General features: G+C 44.2%; 2 protein-coding genes across 4 annotated transcripts in view; one reads left to right on the top strand and one right to left on the bottom strand.

Annotated features, from left to right (window-relative positions):
- Positions 1-10,373, bottom strand: part of APPL1 (adaptor protein, phosphotyrosine interacting with PH domain and leucine zipper 1) — a 110,145-nt gene extending 99,772 nt beyond the window's left edge. The window contains exon 1 of one of the 3 annotated variants that reach the window (XM_033925882.1): positions 10,238-10,373. Coding sequence is in view for 2 of the 3 variants with exons in the window: in XM_033925883.1 (XP_033781774.1) it covers positions 9,438-9,491 (54 nt within the window). In the remaining variant the exon portion in view is untranslated. Of the gene's footprint in view, positions 1-9,437; positions 9,633-10,237 lie in introns of those variants that run through there. The other 2 variants (XM_033925883.1, XM_033925881.1) reach the window with 2 other exon arrangements.
- On the top strand, positions 9,914-23,638 carry HESX1 (HESX homeobox 1). Its single transcript, XM_033925888.1, has 5 exons — positions 9,914-10,005; positions 16,648-16,915; positions 17,332-17,534; positions 22,504-22,605; positions 23,303-23,638. The coding sequence occupies exons 2-5, from the start codon at positions 16,723-16,725 to the stop codon at positions 23,399-23,401; spliced, it is 597 nt and encodes a 198-aa protein (XP_033781779.1). The 5' UTR covers positions 9,914-10,005; positions 16,648-16,722; the 3' UTR covers positions 23,402-23,638.
- Positions 23,639-23,921: the final 283 nt, after the last annotated feature.

Raw genomic sequence — 23,921 nt, 5'->3', positions numbered from 1 at the left:
AAGATAAAGGAATACAACCATAAGGCTAGGAAAATATATTACGGTAATAAGATTAATACAGCAAAAAATCAAAATAAGGGCTTATTTCTATTATGGAAATCTATTACAATAACATCTGGGCAGACTGACAAATTTACTAGACCTTCTGTAGAAGAATTGGCTACTTTCTTCAATGACAAAATTCTAATTATAATGTCATCATTTTCTAATACTTCAGGGTTATTCAACCTACCTTGTACTGAAAAATCTCCTGATGAGATTTTAGTCGAAAGATAATGGCACAATTTTAGTATAATAACTAAATGCCAACTGTTGCAACTTTATGTTAAATTTGGTCACAAAAGATGTTTACTTGTCCATGTTCCTTCATATATTTTCAGTACTATTCCTACAAATGCTATTTCTTACAACATTAGTAAATTATATCCTTACTAGTGGGTTTTTTACATTAAACATTGGTCGTATTATAGTTACTCCGTTGCTAAACAAAAAAAAACAACACCTCAGTTAGATCCAACTTTAGTTTCCCAATATCGTCCTGTTGCAAACATACCACTGTTAAAGATTTTGGAATCTATTGTTTCAATGAAACTTTTGGAATATCACGATGAATTCTCCATTCTTCTCTCATTCCAACACGGATTTCACCCAAATTATAGTACTGAGACTCTTTTTATATCAATGGTAGCAAAAATTCAGAATCTCGGTCCATAGTCACGCTGAGGGTAAATTCTCTCCATCTTGGTCTCCTGTCTGTGGAGAACCTCAGGGGTCTCCATTATCACACATATTATTTAATACATATATGATGACACTAAAATATCTGAATTTATCTACTTCAGAATCCATTTTTACCTATGCTGATGATATTTTCATTTTACTTGATGTTGAGCCATCATTATCTAATTTAACAGCAGACATCAATTCTTGTATTTCAAGAATTCAAGACTGGGCTTCATCCGTACGTATGAAATTAAATATCATCAAAACAAAACTTTTATGGTTCGGCCCCGTTGTACATAATTTACCTTCTTCCCTGAGATTAAACTCTGATGATATCTTGAAGATTGAATTTTCATCCAGAATCCTTGGGTTTGTTTTGTATTCTACTCTTTCTTTTACTAATCAAATTAATATATCGAAAAAATGTTTCTTTAGCCTTCGGATGTTGAGGAGGGTCCATTGTTTTTTCCATCAGCAACACTTTGCTGTGTTGGTCCAGGCTATTATATTAGCTCATCTGGATTACGTAAACTCTCTTTATATCAGTTTAAGTACAACTTAAAGAGATTGCAGCTTATTCAGAACACGGCTACCAAATTAATATTTGGTAAAGCAATGTTACTTACCGTAACAGTTGTTATCCAGGGACAGCAGGCAGCTATTCTCACTAATGGGTGACGTGATCCAACGGAGCCCCAATGCAGACGCCTCACAAGCAGTCTTGCTTGAAGAAACTCGAAGTTTCGAGTCACCCGCACCGCGCATGCATGAGTGCCTTCCCGCCCAGCGTAGGGCGCGTCTCCTCAGTTCAGATAGCCAGCAGAGAAGCCAACCCAGGGGAGGTGGGTGGGACTTGAGAATAGCTGCCTGCTGTCCCTGGATAACAACTGTTACGGTAAGTAACATTGCTTTATCCCAGGACAAGCAGGCAGGTATTCCCACTAATGGGTGACCTCCAAGCTAACCACAATAGGATGGTGGGAGAGTTGGTAACTTAGGAGAATAAATTTTGCAATACTGTTTGCCAAAACTGTCCATCCCGTCTGGAGAAAGTATCCAGACAATAGTGAGAAGTGAAGGTATGAACCGAGGACCAAGTGGCAGCTTTACAAATCTCCTCAATCGGTGTCGATCTGAGGAAAGCCACAGAAGCTGCCATAGCTCTGACCTTATGGGCTGTGACTTTACTGTGAAGGGGTAATCCAACCTGGGCATAACAGAAAGAGTTACAAGCCGCCATCCAGTTGGAGATGGTACGCTTAGAGATAGGACGTCCCAACTTGTTCGGATCAAAGGAGATGAAAAGTTGAAAAGCAGTTCTGTGTGGCTTGGTGCATTCCAGTAGAAAGCCAAGGCACGTTTACAGTCCAGAGTATGAAGAGCTGATTCTCCGGGATGAGAATGAGGCTTTGGAAAAAATACTGGGAGAACAATGGATTGATTCAGATGAAATTCCGAGACCACTTTGGGAAGGAATTTTGGATGAGTGCGAAGGATCACCTTGTCATGGTGGAACACTGTGAAAGGTGGATCCGCAACCAATGCTTGAAGCTCACTAACTCGACGAGCAGAAGTGAGGCCAATGAGAAACACCACTTTCCAAGTGAGATACATCAGATGAGCCTTGTTAAGAGGTTCAAATGGAGGTTTCATAAGCTGAGAAAGAACAACATTGAGGTCCCAAACCACTGGAGGCGGTTTGAGAGGAGGGCCTGCCTGCCGGCTGAATTCAAAATACGGAGGGTGAGGTCGGGCCTTCCTGCCGGTGAGGAGGCCTGCATTCCTGCCGGGGGGGGGGGAGGCGTTACCTGGGGGGTAGGCCTGGGAGTGGGGAAGTCTACCTGCCTGGAGGGTAGGCCTGAGAGGGGGGGAAGCCAGCCTGCCTGGAGGAGCTACCTGGGAGGGGGGTAGGCCAGCCTGCCTGGAGGAGCTACCTGGGAGGGGGGTAGGCCTGCCTGGGGAACTACCTGGGAGGGGGGAGGCCTGCCTGGGGAACTACCTGGGAGGGGGGAGGCCTGCCTGCCCGTCAGCCAGCCACTAGGCCTGCCCTGTCCCCTGTCCTACCACTAAACCACCAGAGGGGGGACAGGGTACAGAGCCTGGCAGGGAAGGGGGACAGGGTGCAGAGCTTGGTAAGGAATGTGGGGTAGGGTGCAGAGCCTGGTAGGGAGAATTTGGGGGTTTTTCTTGTTTTCCTCCTCTAAATCTAGGATGCGTCTTATGGTCAGGTGCATCTTATGGAGCAAAAAATACGGTAACTACTTAGATTGGATGCCTAAAGCACACCTAACTTTAGGCATGACTTAGGCGCCCTTTATGTGTGTTAACACCGCTTTGCCTCTACCCCACCACAGTCCACTATAATCCCTGCCCTCCCAACTAACCTTTTATAGCCTACCAGCAGTGCTAGCAATTAAATCGGAGCACTGGCTGCAGGCTCCATTTTTGCAGTCCCTGCTACACTGGGTGTAGCAGGATACGGCCACCTGTTGCTGCCACTGCCTGGTATGTTCCACTCTATTTCTTCCCTCTAACTAACCTTTTAGAGCACTACCGGCAGGCTCGCCAACTCCAGTCTCTTGTGGTCTTCAGTCTCTGCTACACAGGATCAGGATGTTACATTGAACAGCTGATCAGCTGTTCCAGTGTTGTAGAGACTGAACAGATCATAAGAAGCTGTGGAGCCATCAAGCATGCCGGCAGTGCTCTACTTTACTTGCTAGCACTGCCGGCAGGCTATAAAAAGGTTAGTTAGTGGGGGGGGAGGAAAGGAAAGAGCGACCAACCCAACCATAGAGGGAAGAATAGATACCCAACCATGGAGAGAGGGAAGCAGGTAGGAAGGTAACCATGGAGAGAGGGAGAACAGGATCAGAGGAATATTGGCTGGGAGACAAAGGTGCAGATTGTGTGTGTGTGTGGGGGGGGGGGGGAGATGATCTTTGAGGGGACCAGATTTTGAAAACATGGATGGGAAAAAAGTGATAACAAGGGAAGGAGAGACATGGTGAGCATAGTGGTCTTGAGAGGGTACTCATGGAAGGGGAGGGAGATGATGGTGCCCATGAATAGCAGAGAAAAGATTTGAAAAATAGGAAGATAAACAGAAGTAAAGTTGATCGTGGAGGATGGATATATGGCCGACCAGCCTTCCTCCCCCCTCCCCCCTGAAGGAGAAGTTTCAGACCAGCCAATCGCTGCCTGGCTGGCCCAAACTTCCTCTCCTATGTCAGGATTGATGTCGGGGTGGAAAGCTGGCTGGCCCAGTGCTTCTACGATCTGTTTAACGTGTTGGGAAGCAGGGAGAGCTCAGAACTCGGTGGCTTGGGGGCCTGTTCCCCGTTGGTGGTGGCAGCTTGGGGGAGGGCAGGGAGAAAGGAAGAAAAAGTTGGGGGAGAGAATGAGGGCTGAAGGAGAGGAAGCATACAGGAGGCTGAAAGGGAAAAATATTGGATGCACAGTCAGAAGAAGAAAGTGCAACCAGAGACTCATGAAATCACCAGACGACAAAGGTAGGAAAAATGATTTTATTTTCAATTTAGTGATCAAAATGTGGCTGTTTTGAGAATTTATATCTGCTCTCTATATTTTGTACTATGGCCCGCTTTTACTAAACCGCAATAGCGATTTTTAGCACAGGGAGCCTATGAGCATCGAGAGCAGCACGGGGCATTCAACATAGCTCCCTGCCCTAAAAACCACTATCGTGGTTTAGTAAAAAGGGAGGGGGTATATTTGTCTATTTTTGTATAGTTGTTACTGAGGCGACATTGCATAAAGTCATTTGCCTAGACCTCTTTGAAAAACTCCGGAATATAAATGATAATTAACATTTTCTCTACATACCATGTGCTTTATGTTTTTAAATTTTATTGTTGGTAGATCGTTTTGACATGGTCATTTATTTTAAAAGTAGGTCACAAGTCCAAAAAGTGTTGGCACCCCTGCTCTATATGTTGAAAGACCATAAGAGAAATGAACTGTGTCCAAAACATTTCTATGGAAGAAGGTTCAACAGCTGCAGAATACTGTGTTTCCCTGAAAATAAGACAGTCATATTCATTTGGGGCCCAAAAAAACACACCAGGTCTTATTTTCGGGTAGAGTTTATTTTTTTCATGTACATGATCATCTCTTCCTTCCTCTCCTTCCCCAATTCTTCATGTTTCCTTTCTCTCCCCCACATGTGCAACATCTTTCCTCCCCTCTCATTCATCCCCTTGTGCCGTCCCTCTGCAGCATATTTCCATCCCTCCCATCTCCCTGTGCAGCAGAACCCTTGAGCACCCACCAGCGCCGTGCAGCTGAACCACCGCTGACCCTCCATTCTTCCCTCCCAACCGAGACCATAAATACATTCTGGCAGAGCAGCATCGGGCCAGCAACACTCTAAGCAGGCTGCTTCATGGCCTTCTGTGTGCCGCGTTACTGATGACAGCAGAGAGAAAACAAATATACACAAACACACCTATAAGTAGAGGTGCTGGAAAGAATTCCTTCAGTCATGCAATGCATGCTTTCCCCACTTGTTTCTATAGAAACATCTTCCAGCATTCATCCGATGAAAGTCCTGAATTTATGAGTGCAATGAAATCCTGCCAGCCACAGTGCCTTTATTTTGATTCTCAGCTTTTAAAATTCTTTAAAGAGGTTTATAGGATTGCTGTCTTATTTCTATATGTACAATTTTGTGCTACATTTAGAAATAGGGCTAAAATGCATGTTCTTTAACTGCAAAATGGTAGAAAGGATGCCAATCCCTCCTGCCAACAGAAACCACCCCCACCCCAAACCATCCCCACCCACCCCCCAAAAAAGAGGCAGGGAAGGATGCCTACTCCCTCCTACCACCAGATGCTCCCTGAATCTCTTCCCCCCCCCCCACCACCTTACCTTTGTGTAAGAAGTTGAGAGGAGAGATGCTTGGTCCCTTCCTGCTCAGAGGCCCACCAGTCCAAACTGGCAGGCCTTCCCCTCCCTCATGCATCATGCAATGCGTGGGAAGGGGGCTAAGACCTTGATTGGCTCGGATGCCCAAGGCCTCTCTCCTTGAGGCAACCAAATTTTGGAAAAGTTGTATTAAAACCAGACTGAAATGGAAGGCTCTATTTGTGATTCATAAACAGATGTACAGAATATTGTTCCTTTTTATACTTTAATAAAAAGATTTAAAATATAAAATCATAAGTGTTTGAAGGTTGTGCAGATGAGGACAGAGCCCGCAGGGATGGTGCAGGGACACGGCAGGGACATACAATGGAACCTCGGTTCGCGAATAACCCGGTTTGCGAGTGTTTTGCAAGACGAGCAAAACACTTAGCAAACTTTTGTCTCACAAACCGAGCATGATCCGATACACAAGCACCTCCCCTCGCTCTAACCGACATCGCACCCCCCGAACCGGCATCGCACCCCCCCCCCCCATGAGAACCGCATCGCACTCCCGTGCTGAAAGCGGCATCCGCCGCCTGCCCTCCCTCCCAAACATATTCCTTACCCCATCTGCTGCTTGTGCGAGTGAAAGAAAGCTCCCGCCTCTTGCCTGGGCTGGGCCTTGAGCATGCGCAGATGCTCAAGGCCCAGCCCAGGCAAGAGGTGGGAGCTTTCTTTCACTCGCACAAGCAGCAGATGGGGTAAGGAGCATGTTTGGAAGGGAGGGCGGATGCCGCTTCCAGCACGGGGATGCGATGCAGTTCTCGCGGGGGGGCATTCTTGGGGGGGGTTGCGATGCCAGTTAGAGCGGAGGGGAGGGGGTGATGGAGCAGCGCCGGTAGCCTCAGGGGGGGAGGTAGAATGAATCAAAGCGAGTTTCCATTCATTCCTATAGGGAAACTCACTTTGATATACAAGAAACTTGGTTTACGAGCATGCTTCAGGAACAAATTATGCTCCTAAACCAAGGTTCCACTGTACTTTGTCCCAGTGTCATTCTATATACTGTATTAAGAAGCAGTCCAAGTGGGGGAGGGGGCAGCAAAGCAAATGCCCTTGTGCTATAAAATGTTACTCCGAGTGAGAGCTAGAGGAAGGAATCTCAGCTTTAACCTCCCTGGAAGCTTCGCTGAAAAGAGAATTAATTGAAAGGAGGTTAGCAGTACTACTACTATTTATTATCTCTATAGCACTACCAGACGTAAGCAGCACTACTGCAAGGAAAATAGGTTTGGTTTTGTGCCTGAGACTGCAAAGAGAAGGAAGTTCATGGAGAAGTAACCTTAAAGAAAAGTTTATCTGGTAAATTATTGCCCTAACTCAGGGGTGTCCAATGTCGGTCCTCGAGGGCCGCAGTCCAGTCGGGTTTTCAGGATTTCCCCAATGAATATGCATGAGATCTATTAGCATACAATGAAAGCAGTGCATGCAAATAGACCTCATGTATATTCATTGGGGAAATCCTGAAAACCCGACTGGACTGCGGCCCTCGAGGACCGACATTGGACACCCCTGCCCTAACTGAAGAAGCATGGTCCTATGGACAGCTGACCAAGGAACACAGGCACAGAGCTTTCCATTAAGAGCTCCCAGCTAATTAGAACAGAAGGGTGAAGGGTAGCCCCTGCCATTAGCCTGGAGGCATTTAGAAGGGGGAAACAAACACTCCAACCAGTGGCATAGCAAGGGTAGGTGATGCAGCCCCTGTCCTTCTCTCTGTCCCTTCCTCACCCTGCTGCCACATGTATGCCCCCTCCCTTCCTCTCTTTACTGGTGCAAGCAGAACCAACCTGCTGCTTACTCTAGCCCTCCTTCCAAAGCCACCCTCAGTCCCACAACCTGGAAGTGACCTCAGAGGGAGAGCTGAGCCCTCTTCCTTTAAGAAGCGTGTACTCCTCAAGCATCTTTAAGACACATGCATCCCAGGAGCTTTCCACGCTCTTGACACCATGTTGAGCCCCTCCATGAATGGCTGCCTTGAGTTCTTGCAGCCCAGTGGTGTACTAGGCATGAGCGAGCTTTCTTGGTTCATGCCCGGCGCTGAGCTTCTTGCTGAATGGTCACCTTGAGCAGCCATTCAGCTAGCAGCACAGCACCAGGCAGGAGTGCGGAAAGCTTACTCCCAACCTGGTACACTGCTGTGCCGTGAGAACTCGAGGCAGCCATTCAGGGAGGGGCTCAGCGTGGGGCAGAAATGCAGAAAACTCACTCCTGCTCGGTACAATGCTGTACCACCAGGGATTCAAAAGGTTCATGGGGGAGGCCAAAAAAAATAATTGGCAGAGTCGGCCGGGACAGGAGATATCCCTTCTGTCTCAGCCCTTCCCACTAGGCCATAGTGCAGGCCCAGTACAGAGCCTGGCAGGGAGGGAGGGCAGGGTGCAGAGCCAGGGAGGACAGGGCACATGAATAACACACATACCTCCCTCCCCCTGGTCATATTCAAGTCAACCTTTTTTTTTTGGGGGGGGGAGGGTACCTCATCTTATACTTGGCTTGACTTATATTTGAGTATATACAGTACCTGGACAAGCAAGAACAGTCTCTCCTTAAAAACACATACACATCTCCCTCCGTATTCGCTGTGATAGGGGATTAACAGACTCGTGAATACAGAAAAACTGTGAATAACTTTTTCATATGTTATTCGCGGTTTTCTATTAAAAACCATTGTGAATATGGTGAAACTGTGAATAACATGGTGGGAGACCTGGCCTGTTCCCGAAGGAGAAGCAAAACACGGTGAAGAAAGTGCTGGGAATCAGCAATTTTCTCTATGCAAGCTGATGTAATTTGGGGAAAGGAGCCAGCAAGCCAAAAACTGTGAATAATCAAAACCGCGATTACAGTGAGAGAAGTGCATTTAGTTCTCTTATGAAATGAAGTCCTTCCCAAAAAAAAAAGGAATCATGTTTGGACATCATTTCTCACTGTTCTCTAAGTTCTTGTTTAATAACCAAACCTAACTTGTAACCAAACCTAACTTGTATTATTCAGTTAAAATCCCAAGTATGTGTCTTGATATTCCATATTATGGTAAAACTCCTAAGTGGTCAACAATCTTATTTAAGGAGAGGGGTGCGACTACAAGACAAACATGAAAGGGAGGGTAAAGAGTAAAACTACAAATTGAGATAGAAAAGGGGATAAGAAATACACAACCTCTCATTATCTAGAAGTGGTCCCACCCCCGTTTTTAGAGTACAAATTCCAACAGGTGCAGTTGAGGTGTGCGTGTGGAGCGGTAATAAACATTAGATGCCATGTCGGAATATATTCAGCGCCTTGCAAGCTTTGCCTATAAAATACCATGCACATCCTGCCAGCCAAGTACGCTCAGCAACATCAAGATGTAAACCTGATGTAATCGCGTGAAAATATAGACTGCAAAAAATAGCTTCCACTCTGATCAACAGAGCAACACACAAAAAAAACCTTTGCGCATAAATAACCGAATCTGCAGGCTTATATTCATCGATGTGTTCGAGCCCTCGGCAAAATTCAGCAGAGCTTGGAAACGCCGCCCGATATCACCGTAAATCAGCGGAGAAGGTGAACGTCAGGGGGCGGCTCATTAAATCCATTACTCATTTAAAGTTCTCGCCTTTTTAAAGGACGCTGCTGCATCTCGCCCTGCTTCCAGAGGCACCGCACCCCAGCGCCCCCGGGCCCTGCATCTCGCGCCTGCCCAGAAGGGCAGTTGCGCTCTGTGCACCAGGGATTCCACGGGAAACCTACGGCTGAAGAGAAAACCCCCCCCCCCCCAAGGACTTTCTCCTCACCTGGGGGCTGTCTTCCAACGTCTCCTCAATGGGCAGTTTGTCGATACCCAACATGATGAAAATCCGCCCCGAGAAAGCTGGCGTTAAAAAAAAAACCTCAAACCTCCCACACCAAAAACTCAGTCAGCCCGTCCCTGGCCACTCAACAACCCAAAACACCCTGCCAGCGGAAGTTCCGCCTCCCTCTCTACCCCATTGGTTAGGAAACATCGAGCCAGCTCGGGGGTTCGCTCCCAAAAGCTGTTTTAAGTCCTGGTTCCGCTCCAAGGCTGCGCCTGCGCGCGGGTTACGCTGCAGCGGGGGGTGATTTGGGAAGGCGGCGATGTGCGGCTGCTGGGTCACATGGAGCTCGCGCTTGCACGTGCTTGCCTTCACTCGCGCATTCTCTAGTTATCTTCCTGTGAAGACACGTCACGGTTTAAAAACCAAACAGATTAAAATATCTAAGAGGGAAATTCACAACTTCCAAGCTTTGTATTTGTATTTATGTGTACTGAGTTTGGTACACTGCAAATTATATCTTATCCTTATGTGGGTTTACAGAATACAGAAAGCAAAGGATACAATGGTCAGTGTGCAAAAAAAAAAAAAAAAGTAGAAAAGAAGACACCAGCATATTTTTTTCCTAAAAAACTTGCCGCAGGTGTTCTCATAGAAGATGCCACTAGACAGGACCGGATTAAAGGGGGCCAACGCCGCCGATGTGTTTTGATCAGGACTATGGTCAGGGGAGGGCAAACAGGGCAGCTGTTCTGGGCATTTCTTCCCCTAGTTGGACCATCTCCCTCCCTTCTTCTCACCTTCCTGGTCGCCTTTCCGTTTCAAATACGACATTTTCTTCTTCAGACAGGCCTGGCGTCAGCACCCGTGACACTCAGCCCAAAGCTTCGCCTCTGACGCAACTTCCTGCTTCCGCCGGGGCGGCTCGCTTGCAAAGGGGAAGCTTTGGGCCGAGCAGCTACTTGCAAAACAAATGCTATCTCGTATGCTTAATGAGAGTGTATATTATTTCACTTGGTTACTTTTCATTATGGCTAATCAGAGTGCGAAATCTTTATTATAATGCCGACAGGAAAAGTTTTTAAATAAAATATATGTATTTGTTATAGGTGATCATACGCCCATAAAATCAGTAGACCCAATTAAATAGTGGCGGGCATGCTTTTATTTTGTTTTCTATTTTGTTTGTATTCTTTTATTTTGTTTTCCACCAATGTTTGACCTTTTTTGACAGAATGCACGCTGATTTTTGTACACTTAAATCTGTTCTAAGTTTTCATAGTGGCAAGTTTTTGGATCCCGTTTTTATTTTGTTTATTCTTTGTCTTTCATTTTTCTAAAGTCATCTTCATTGATTCAATCATTGTTATTTCCGATTTTGTTTTTACATTATAAGGTATGTTGTAATTTTGGCCTATAGCTAGTGGGGATCCCCAAGCATCCCCAGCTGAAGACTTCCTCCAAAGACAGCCAGAACTCCCTTCTACCAAGCTCTGCAGTTGGCAACAGCATCCTTGAGCCACCAACAACTAAGCATGCATGGGGTGCCAGCATCTAGGAATGTTGCTGCTGCCTACCATGCTTGGTGAAAGGGAGTTCTGGTCACCTTCAAAGAAATTCTTCAGCTGACAGAGCTTGGGATTAGTTATGGTTTTATGGTTTATGTTTATGGTTCAGTTTTTGTATACGTATTTCTATTTTTAAACCCCCCCTCCCTTTTTTATAAAAGAGCAGAAGAGGTTTGTAGCACCGGCCAGCGCACTGAATGCTCTGTGCTGCTTCGATAGAGGCCCTCAGTATGTTTATCTTAATTACAAAAGTACAATAAAACCGTTTCTTGATCCTATGTCTCTTTAGCTATAAATTACAATATTATTATTAAGATTTAGCCAAAAGGAAAGATTTATAAACTATAAAGAGTTTTACCTCATGCAAAACTGTCATTTCTTTAATAAGACATTAATCCCTTCTTCTATTAAACTTTGTTAGCAGTTTTTAGCGCAGATCCGCACTGAATGGCCTGCGTTGCTCCTGACACTCATAGGAACTCTATGAGCCTCAGGAGCAGTGTGGGCCATTAAGCTTGGCTCTCCTTGCTAAAAATTGCTAGCGCAGTTTATTAGAAGAAGCCCTAACAATTTTTTCTGAGGCCCTCCAAGTACCTACAAATCCAAAATGTGGCTCTGCAAAGGGTTTGAGTTTGAGACCACTGGTCTAGATTGTAAGCTCCTTCAAACAGTGACTATGTTCTTCATAACTCTGTACAGCACTGCATACGTCTGGTAGTAATATAGAAATACTTAATAGTAGTAGTAGTAGGAAACTGGTCTGAGCCATCTGCAGGATGTCTCAGCGATGTCATTGTCTTCTAAGTGTATGAGTAAAGCATCTGGAGGAGGAGTGATATAGCACAAGTGTCTTGAGTGAAGTACCTTGCATAGCTAGGTTCACATCCTTTGGTAAGTTTTATGCATGGAGCAACCCATGGACCAGCTTCCCAACAAAAGCATTACTCAAGGAATGTGCAAGGGGCATCCCAACCCAAGGCATGGGATGGAATCAGTCCCTCCCCTTCATCACAGACTTGCTGGAGACCACACCTCCCCTAAATGCTTTACTCATACATTTAGGAGACAATGACATCGCTGAGACATCCTGCAGATGGCTCAGACCAGCTTCCTACTACTACTACTGTTAATTATTTCTGTAGCGCTATCAGACGTATGCAGTGCTGTACAGAGTCGCGAAGAACATAGTCCTTGCTTGAAGGAGCTTATAATATAGACAGACAAACAGGATGTCATGGATACAGTTAAGGGGAATGGTTAATCTTCTGGCTTAAGTTGGTAGGCAATGGGGAGTAGGGTTATGGATTGAAGGCTATATCAAAAATGGGGGGGGGGGGTTCAATCTGCTTTTAAACAAGGTAAAGGGAAGGGGTTTGGCAGACAAACTTGGGTAATTTATTCCAGGCATAGGGTGCAGCTAGATAAAAGGAGCGAAGTCTGGAATTGGCAGTGGAGGAGTAGGGTACAGCTAAGAGCAGCTGAACAAACTTGTTTAACCGATTTGTAACCAAGAATACTTAAAGTCTTATCTCTGTATTCTGCTTACATGACCCTACATTGTGACTATTACTCTGACTTTCACCCTTTCTCTGATTACCTCTATAACCTACCTACATGTATTCAACGACTTTCATTGTAATTATTTCGCTGAATGTCCAGCTCTTCTTATTGTAAACCGCCTCAAACTACTATGGCTTTGGCAGTATAGAAGAATAAAATTATTATTATTATTATTATCTGAGGAACGGAGTTCTCTGGGAGGGGTATAAGGAGAGAAAAAAGAGGAGAGATTTTGAGGAGCAGCGGAATGAACACACTTGTAGGTCAACAATTGGAGCTTGAACTGCGATGGCGGTTCAGAACCAGTGAAGTGATTTAAAGAGAGGGGTGACATGAATGTAGTGAGGTTGATAGAAGATGAGTTGTGCAGCAGAGTTTTACACAGATTGCAGGGTCCTAATAGCAGAGATGTCCAAGTGCCAATAATCAAAACAAATTTTCTGGACAGTTGGCAACACTTCTAAGCTGCTGTGCATCCAGAGCTCAAAGGAGGTTATAGGTGGGAATCAGGCAGGCTTCCACCTGGACATCCTGAAGCAATAATCAAAACTTTTCCAGGACATCCTAGACGGAACTTACATGCCAGGACTTAACCAAAGTAAAACAGGTCTAAGTGCCCCAAAGTTGAACAAACTGACAAGATGACCACTGGAGGGTTTAAGGCATGACCCCCCCCCTTACTCCTCCAGTGGTCATGACCCCCTCCCACCACCCAGAGATGGTAGGGGAAAACAGCACATTGAGGGCTTGCAATCAGCTGATCGTGGCAGAGAAATCCCCATCAGCTGAGCTGGTATCGTGGATTCCTGCCAGCTCAGCTGAAGGGGTTTCCCCCTGCCAGGATCACCTGTAGCCCTACACCCCTCCCCCCAACATCACTCCCACATCACCAGACACCACAGACTCCAGGCAGCACCCCCCACAACATCGGACACCCCTGTAATTTACGCTGCAAAATTTGCAGGAGGGAATACACTCCCTCCTGCCATCTCATGTGTGTGTGTGTGAGAGAGAGAGGAGGACAGAGTGGCAGAGAGCAGGGGGGGTGTCAGAGAGAGTAGGTCAGTTGCTTTTTCACCGAGAGAGTGATGGAGCGTTGGAATGGACTCCCACTGCAGGTGATTGAGGCCAGCAGCGTGACTGATTTTAAGAAGAAATGGGATACTCATGTGGGATCTCTAAGGGAATGAACTCTGGGGGGAGGCAAATTGCAATGGGCAGACTTGGTGGGCTATAGCCCTTTTCTGCCGTCATTTTCTATGTTTCTATGAGCTCGTATCACCTACAAAATAGGTGTCAATAAGTGTTTATGCACTAATTATTTTCATAGCTGTGTGCTAAGGGCAACATTAGCACATGGCCATTTAAAGAGGCAATGGAAAATTAACCATTTTTCAGTTGGAGTAAAAATGGGATTAGTGCACCAAGACTTATTGAAGGGCGCACTAATGATACTTCCTACTGCAGCTTAGGGAAAGGACCCCTTAGTCAAACCGTTCTTTAGATATGTTAAAGGGAAGCAACCGGCTAGGGAGGAGGTGGTACCGCTGGACAACGGAGACAGGAAGGGAGTGGTGAAGGAGCAGAAAGAAGTGGCAGAAAGACTTAACATATTCTTTTCGTCTGTATTTACAAACGAAGACACATCCAACATACCGGAACCTGAGCAATTCTTCAATGGAAATCAAGCAGAAAAATTAACATCCATGGAAGTGAGCCTTGAAGATGTACGCAGGCAGATAGAAAAACTAAAAACTGACAAATCCCCGGGTCCGGACGGAATCCATTCAAGGGTTCTGAAGGAATTAAAGGAGGAGATAGCGGAACTACTGCAGCAAATTTGCAATCTATCCCTGAAAACAGGCATGATCCCAGAGGACTGGAAGATATTCAACGTTACACCCATCTTTAAAAAGGAATCAAGAAGTGACCCAGGAAACTACAGACCGGTGAGTCTGACCTCGGTTCAGGGGAAAATGGCGGAAGCACTGATAAAAGAAAACATCGATGAACATTTTGAAAGAAACGAACTTCTGATAACCAGCCAACATGGTTTCTGCAAGGGGAGATCGTGCCTAACGAACTTATTGCACTTCTTCGAAGGAATTAACAAATGGATGGACAAAGGAAACCCCATAGACATCATATATCTAGAATTCCAAAAAGCCTTTGACAAGGTGCCCCATGAACGCCTACTCTGGAAACTGAAGAACCATGGGGTGGAAGGAGACGTACATAGATGGATCAGAAACTGGTTGGCGGGTAGGAAACAGAGGGTAGGAGTGAAGGGCCACTACTCGGACTGGAGGAGGGTCACGAGTGGGGTCCCGCAGGGCTCGGTGCTCGGGCCGCTGCTATTTAATATATTCATAAACGATCTAGAAACAGGGACGAAGTGTGAGATAATAAAATTTGCGGATGACACCAAACTATTTAGTGGAGCTCGGACTAAAGAGGACTGCGAAGAATTGCAAAGGGATTTGAACAAACTAGGGGAATGGGCGACGAGCAGATGAAGTTCAATGTTGAGAAATGTAAAGTATTACATGTGTTAAACAGAAACCCGAGGAACAACTATACGATGGGAGGGATGTTATTAAATGAGAGTACCCAAGAAAGGGACTTGGGGGTAATGGTGGACATGACAATGAAGCCGATGGCACAGTGCGCAGCGGCCGCTAAGAAGGCAAACAGAATGCTAGGCATAATCAAGAAGGGTATTACAACCAGAACGAAAGAAGTTATCCTGCCATTGTATCGGGCGATGGTGCGTCCGCATCTAGAATACTGCGTCCAATATTGGTCGCTTTACCTTAAGAAGGACATGGCGTTACTCGAGAGGGTTCAGAGGAGAGCGACGCGTCTGATAAAGGGATGGAAAACCTTTCATACGCTGAGAGATTGGAGAAACTGGATCTCTTTTCCCTGGAGAAGAGGAGACTTAGAGGGGATATGATAGAGACTTACAAGATCATGAAGGGCATAGAGAGAGAGTAGAGAGGGACAGATTCTTCAAACTTTCGAATAATAAAAGAACAAGAGGGCATTCAGAAAAGTTGAAAGGGGACAGATTCAAAACGAATGCTAGGAAGTTCTTCTTTACCCAACGTGTGGTGGACACCTAGAATGCGCTTCTAGAGGGCGTAATAGGGCAGAGTATGGTATTGGGGTTCAAGAAAGGATTGGACAATTTCCTGCTGGAAAAGGGGATAGAGGGGTATAGGTAGAGGATTACTGCACAGGTCCTGGACCTGTTGGGCCGCCACATGAGTGAACTGCTGGGCACGATGGACCTCAGGTCTGACCCAGCAGAGGCATTGCTTATGTTAGTATCCAGTTAAGAAAATGACATCCTAAAGACAACACATGAGCATAATAATTTAAAAAAAATTTCCCTCATGACATCGGAGAAAAATGCTGATTTATTTTCCCATGGCAGTCTATTCATTTCAGTAATAGAGTTGGTTGAAAAGACTAGGCCTGTTGATTTAAAATACTTGGCACAACTGTTTCTGTTCAGTAATCTGGGCACATGGAAGACAATTCCACAACAATGCCGTCCCAGTGCGGTATGCCATATGCCAAGCTCCATTGTTAGTCACTGACCATTACATATGCGTAGGAGAAAATGAGGCTTTTTCATCGGGATTACCTTAATAGCATTAAGAGATTATTTTTTAAAAATTTGCCTGGAAGAAAATTCACTTAAATGAGATTACTTATTACTTGGCTGGTTCACTATAACACTGCTGAGTTTAGGTGGTTGCTGTCCAATAGAGTGTATAAAGTAGGGCAAAAATATGATTTTATACATTAGTGATTCCACATAAAAGAAAAGTGCCATATTTTTGCAAGCTTCTTTTGAGAAAGTTAAGTAGATGTTCTGGTTAGGAGAGATAACACTTTTTTGTCCCTCTAGGTGCTCCCCCTGGTGTCGCCCATTAGTAGGTAATTACTAGCAAACAAATAAACAATTAACTTCTCTCTCCTCGTGGTGGAAGAGCTTGCATTGAGATGCTAAAACTTTGTAAATGAAAGATTTTAATTAATGACGACGTAAATCCACCCCCTTGTCAACACAGCTATAAGGAGAGCCTTCGAAAAGAGCCAACCGAAGCACGGGAACGAGAACACTGCAGCAGCAAAAGGCTACCAGCATGGCCAGCACATCTGTTTGTGCAGCCACTACAGGGAAGTCGCCAAACATGCTAAAGGGGATCCGTTTGGTGGGGAACAAATCCTCACAATGTTCCTTTTCTATTGAAAGCATTCTGGGATTAGACAAGAAAAGAGATTGCACACTAGCTTTGAAGCCTTATAGGCCATGGCTGGAACCGAGCATCAGTACAGGTATGTTACCACTTTGCAGAGCAATGTACAGCCAGCGGCATGGGGAAATGTAGGCAGTAGATAACAAGGATGCTAGCTTTAATGACTTGATTAACCTCAGTATATATTAACCCTTTAATTGGCAGATGGTGAAACGGCTGCTTTATATAACTTGATATTGAACGAGAGCAACAGTGCCAAGGTAACAGATATTTGGAGATGCAGATCTCCCATAAGAGCCATAGAAACATATGTTGCTTCTGAGCAACAATGTCAAATAAAGGGTTAAGGATGTTCATATGACTGAATTAAATCCTTTGCAACGTAGGAGCTAATTCTATATTGGTATTTTTGCTTCCTATTAAATCTGGCATAATGTGAGTATGCTGTAATTCCGTTACCTGTATTTTTTCAGGTTTTCTTCTTTCTTTTTTTAGAGGAAGATGCTAGTAACACCTGCCTGCACATTCCCATCCTCTCTTACGAAAACCCATTTTTCCATGCTGTAAACCAAGCAATGCCTGGAGAGAGAATTGTGCAAAATGAAAAGTATTGCTCAGCCACAGAAAGATTGTCTTACAAAAGAGAAATGAGCTGGTATCGAGGCAGGAGACCAAGAACCGCATTTTCAAGAAGCCAGGTCAGTACCCCCATCTATCTACTTTTAAAATTTACCAAAATGCATTATGAGTAACATCAGCTTAATTCATTAGCCAGAACACATTTCATTTAAGAACATAAGAAACGCCCTCACCGGATCAGACCGAGGTCCATCTAGTCCGGTGATCCGCACACGCGGCGGCCCATTCAGGTACTCCTTTTTGGAGACCCGGATTTACCGTATCCCTCAATATGATATGCAAGAAGGTGTGCATCCAACTTGCGTTTGAATCCCAGAACAGTAGTCTCCTCCACAACCTCCTCCGGGAGTGCATTCCAAGCACCCATCACGCGCTGTGTGAAACAGAATTTCCTGACATTTGTCTTAAACCTACTGCCACTCAGTTTCAGTCTATGTCCTCTTGTCCGTGTCACATCAGAATATTTCAGTAATGCTTCTTTTTGGACTATTTTATCAAATCCTTTTAATATTTTAAAAGTCTATTAAATCCCCTCTCAGTCTTCTCTTCTCAAGAGTAAACAGCCCCAGCTTCCTGAGTCGATCTTTGTAGGTCACATGGAGGGTAATTTTATAATACACAATATATACAATAATTTTCTTAAATTGCCAAAAGGTATTAGTATGGATTACATTTATAAAGAGGAAGAATAAACATCCCAAACTTACACAATAATATCCCGAAAAACAAAATGCCTAAGAATAAATAGCTTAAAAAGAGGCAACTTAGGGGTCCTTTTACAAAGACACGTTAGCGGTTTTAACGCGCGGAATATCGCGCGTTAAACTGCCTGCCGCGCTAGTACCTAACGCCTCTATTGACGAGGCGTTAGAATTTTAGGCTGCCGCAGGGGTTAGCGCGTGATGAAATGTCTGACGCGCTAACCCCCGTAGCACGCCTTTATAAAAACAAATACAAATTTTCTCATTCAAAACTATAACAGGGTACCTAGGCTGTTGAGGCATTTAGCACAAGAAATATGCACACCTATATGATAAAAGCAACGTGTGTGCCCATATAACATTAAGGGGGTCTTTTACAAAGGCGCACTATCCAATTTAGCGCGCACTAAAAGCTAATGCGTCCATAGAATATAATGGGCTCGTTAGAATTTAGAGTGCACTAAATCGGCTAGCAAACCTTAGTAAAAGACTCAAACAGGGAAGCAAAATCTTCAAACTGCCAACTCCAAAAGGACTATGCTAGATCACATACATGAAGTGGCACATTGAAATATTCATAAAGTAAATACTAGCTCTCATTATTTTTGGCAAAACCGTGCTCAGAAATTGTATAATTGTCAGACCAAACAACGGGACAAGCCCGATTGTTAGAATACTGTAGACTCACAATTTAATCATTGCACAGATCTTTCATAATGACGAAACTCAGTAAATGGAAAACTAATCTGATGCTTATGAGAACTGCAAAATAGCTCCGGGTCCTGATGAGGGAGAGACAGACCATGTCTTTTTGAACAATGTCATTACAGATTTTCTGAAGCAGCTGTTGTGAAACGCAGGCTGCGTTGGATGACTGAAAGTAATAAGCAACGGCCCTGGTTTCTAAAGAGCATAAGCTTAAGTACTTTAAGTTCTAAAACTCTGAAATGAACTGAAGTAGTTTATAGCACAAATGCACTTTTTGACATAGCACTTTGAAGCACCAGTGCACTTTTTTAATATAAATACAAATTTTTCTGTCGGTTTTGAGTTTTGAAATGAGCTGTGAGGTTTCTTAAGTACAAAATATTAATGAATTGTGAGGTTTTTTTAGGATTTAAATGGTTGAGTTTAGTATAAATTTTAAAAGTGATTGAAGAGTGATGAATTAAAGAGATAAAGTAATTGATTGAAGCGTGATGAATTAAAGAGATAAAGTAATTTAAGAAATAAAGAATAAGTTAACCGTTAAGAGTTATGGTAGGGAGGATGGGTTCAAGCCAGTGATGCAGGTAGGAGTAAGAGGAAAGAACTGTCTTTCTCTTTGAGAAAACTCGGAATGGGTGAAACTCCATAATCTGAGGTTTGTTCCCATTTATATAATAATAAGAGAGAAATAATTACCTGCAGTGTCATTTTGGCTTATATCGCTGGTTCTTCATTTTATATTTAATTAATAGATAACCACCAGGTTTCTCTTAGTTTATTGTTGTATAACATTAGCACATGGCCATTAATTGGAAAATTAGAACATCAGCTATTTTATTGCTGCGGTAAAAATGGCCTTAGCACATGGAGGAATAAACCTTTGTATAGGCACTTACGCATGAATTTGATTTTTTAAAAATGTGCCTAAGTACCAATCCCATCCCCTCTTTGCTTATTCTCCCTCCTTGGCAACACCTATGTATATGTCATGTAAGAGTAGGGGATATCTTTCTGTGTGACTGCATTTTACATGTGTATTTCCCAAGGCAATTCAAGCCCCTTACAAAAATCCTCTCACAGTGTACAGTTTTGGAACAGCCAACTTTTGAGATATTCTTTGTAAAATGAGCTTTTGACGGAAATCTTTTTCTCGAATGAATGAAGTCTTGTTTCTGCTATGATTTTCACATGGTAGCTGAATTATTTGTAGCACACAAACAAAAATGGCTAGTGAGATATCTTAAATAATCAACCAGCAATATTTTAAAGATGTAGAAGTCACTGTATGGTTGTTTGTCTTGTCAACAGAATATAAAGATCTTAGGGGTCCTTTTTATTAAGGTGCACTAAGGGCTAGATTCACAAAGCAAACTAACCTCTCCTCCAATCTGATTCCGATCCGTGCATGCAAAGTAGGCAGGGACGCGATTCACAAAACTTTTCAGGGAACACCGACTGGGCTGGCCGATCCAAAATGAAGCGACTGCTGAGGACAAGTCGCACAGGTCCTTTCCGACTGCTCTGCCTTCGCCGCCCTGCTTCTCTGCCCCGATCTACTCTCTGCCCCTGTCTCAGCCCTGATCTCCGGCACTTCCCCGCACTGTGAGCCCTTGGTTTTAACCTGCGGGTTTAAAGTGGGTTAAAATCACGGGCTTGCTGGACCAGAAAGTTTTTTTAAAAAGTTGCCACTCTAGACGCATGCGCAGACCATCTACAAATGGTCTGCTGCATGCGTCGGGGATCCGTGCAGTGGGTGGGGGCATGTCAACGATCGTCCCCATTTGCATGCAGGCCTTTTATGAATTCGTTGGCCTGCATGCAGTCGGGCACAGATCGGACACGGAATCGGGGGTTAGTGAATCTAGCCCTTACTGATTTAGCGCATGCTAAATGCTAAGCATCCATTATATTCTATGGGTGCCTTAGCATTTAACGGGTGCTAATCTTTATCATGCGCTAAATCAGCACACACTAAATCGGTTAGCACGCCTTAATAAAAGGACCCCTTAGATTTTATACTCTGTTGACATGACAAATAACCATACAGTGACTTTTCTATATCATTAAAATATTGCTGGTTGATTCAGACTAGAGAATGACAAGTGGAAAAAATCTTTCCCTGTCACTGCCCCATCACCCTCACCTCCAACCTCTTCACCGCCCCGTCACCATCACTGCCATCCCATTCACTGCCCCATCCCCGTAGCATCCATACAAGCCTCAGTACTCCAATATTTAGCTTATTCCTTCCTTATAAATCAAAGTTCTGGCTGCTGAACTAGAGGAAGAGATGTTCAGCTGGTAGGGCTTTGTTTATAAATTTTTATCAACACAACTAATATACTACTTTATCCTAAAGCAAAAAAAGAACAACATTTGTTGTCTGGTTTCTGCTTTCCTCATCTTCTCAATCAATTCCTTCCATCCACTGTCTGTCTTCTCTCTGCATCTTCCATTTGCTCTGTTACTGTGCCTCTCCCTTCAAACCCCCCCCCCAATTGGTCTGGCACCCATCTTGTTTCCTCTGCTCCCCCCATCTGTCTTCTTCCTTTCCAGCGTCTTCTCCCCACTCTGTCTTCCACATTTCCCTTCAGCGTCTGTTCCTCTCCACCCTCCTTCAACGTCTGTTCTATTCCTTTCCACCACCACCCTTCCCTCCCTCCTTCACTATCTGTTCCTTTCTATCACCCTTCAGCTCCCTTCGCGCGGTCCGACCATCTCCCTCCCTCCCTCTTACCTTCATGGCGCGTTACAATGTAATTTGTGCAAGCCGCTGAAGCCTGCGAGCTCGGGCCCCGTCCCATCCCCACAAACCATCTCGCTTCTGTGTTCCTATTTTTCCTATTTCTAATATCTCCCCTATGTATTTGGCATTGCCCCCCCCGTGTCCATATACCATCCCCAATGTATGTACCCTTTATGTCTCTGTCCCTCTGCCCTATGCACATAATTTCCCCCATGTATATCCCCTTTATGTCTCTTTCCCTATGCCCCCATGCACATAATTTCCCCTCTGTTTCTGTAACCTTCCTGTGTCCAAATTTCCCCTCTCTTCCTCTTCCACACCAATGTATCTCTTCTCTGCAACCCCATCTAGCTTCTTTCCCTCTTTCTTCCCCTGCTTCCAGCATCTGGCTCACCTGCCTGTCCTCCCCTTTCTTTCCTGCTGTTGGTTTGTTTCTCTCCCTCTTTATCCTCTTGGCCCAGAATCTCTTACCCTTTCACTCCCTCCTTCCTAGTGTGAGCTGGGAACACGCGCGATCACGGATCACGCGGTCCAGCAGCCCCCCCTCCCACCCGATTGCAGCATTCTGCTATCTCCCTCCCTCCACCTCACCTTAGATACCTAGTTTGCTGACTTTAATTCTTTTTTTCCCAGCCGCACACTTCTAAAAAGCCACGCCACGGGGCGGTGAATGGCCTTGTCCCCATCCCCGCAGCAACCACAATTTTTTTCTCTCCTTGTTTCGGCAGGTTACCCGCAGCTACTCGCAGTTAGCCGCGGGTAACAACCACCGTGTCATTCTCTAATTCAGACATCTCACTTGCCTTTTTTGTTTGTGTTCAAGCTCTCTCTTCTGTTAATTTGTGAGCTGAATTATTTGCTTATTTTCCTCAGATTGAAATGCTGGAGACTGTTTTTAGAGTGAATTCCTATCCTGGTATTGACATAAGAGAAGAATTAGCACACAAATTAGATTTAGATGAAGACAGAATCCAGGTAACTTTTTCACTTGCTAGTTTGGCATTTTGAATAAACCTACATATGTTTCGGATAGAAAATGTATGCCACGTATTTTTTCAATTTTTGCAATTTCTATAGAAGTCTGGAAGTACAACTAGAAAACTATCCACCCCCCTTTTTACAAAACCGTAGCGCAGTTTTTAGCGCTGGTTGTGGTGGTAACAGCTCTTACACTCATATAATTCCTATGAGCATTGGAGCTGTTACCTCCATAGCCAGCGCTACAAATCACAGTACGATTTTGTAAAACGGGTGTATACTATTTGGACTTAAAATGCATTTTGTTTATTCCTTTTGATTCAGCTGCAATTTATTGCTTATTCCTTTTGATTCAGCGGGCCTGTTATTCACACATGCACTCTTTGAAAATGTATTTTAAAGTGCAGTGATTGAGATGATGAGACACACATTGGTGGGCTTGAACCACAAATGGTCTCGGACTGCCATCTTCTCTGAGCACTTTGATATCATGTACCTGTGATATGAGTCATAATATTCAATTAAAAATAGAGGCTGGTAGCACCTATTTGTTGTTGCTCTGGCTTTTGCTACAGCAGTGATTATATCTTTTTCTCCTATTGTTTGGGGGGTTTCCTATTTGAAAATGTTTGCATGAAAACTGGAAGTTTAATGCATTCCTAAGGGTGAATTTATTTATTTATTTTAATTTTAGATCTGGTTCCAAAACCGCCGTGCCAAGCTGAAAAGATCGCATCGGGAATCTCAGTTCCTTATGGCAAAAAACACATTTTCCACAAATCTGCAAGAATAGGGGAATGAGAGGAAGTTCATAGAAACTTATTAGAATATGATTAGCAATAATTAATTAAAGGCATTATTCTGATCCTTTTGTTTTTGGCAGCTGAATTCTATTGATGTACATGATGTCCAGAAAACAACGGAAGCCCTTCCATAGTTTCAAAATACTTTTTTAAACATTTAGGGGTCCTTTTACTAAGTTGAAGAAAGCACTAAGAACATAATAAAAACCTTACTGGTTTAGACCAGTGGCCATCTAGCCCAGTAGCCCGTCTTCATGGTGGCTGATCCATGTCACTAGTACCTGGCAAAATCCCAAATAGTAGCAACATTCCATGCTACTGATCCAGGGAAAGCAGTAGTTTCCCCTATGTCTGTCTCAATAACAAACTAAGGGCTTTTCCTCCAGGAAATTGTCCAAACCTTTCTTAAAATCAGCTATGTTAACCATTCTTACCACAACCTCTGGCAATGCGTTACAGAGCTTAACTATTCTCTGAATAAAAAAATATTTCCTCTTATTGGTTTTAAAA

The sequence above is a fragment of the Geotrypetes seraphini genome, chromosome 17 (genome assembly GCF_902459505.1).
Source record: "Geotrypetes seraphini chromosome 17, aGeoSer1.1, whole genome shotgun sequence".
Taxonomy (NCBI): Eukaryota; Metazoa; Chordata; class Amphibia; order Gymnophiona; family Dermophiidae; genus Geotrypetes; species Geotrypetes seraphini.
This window is presented reverse-complemented; position numbering and strand designations above follow the sequence as displayed.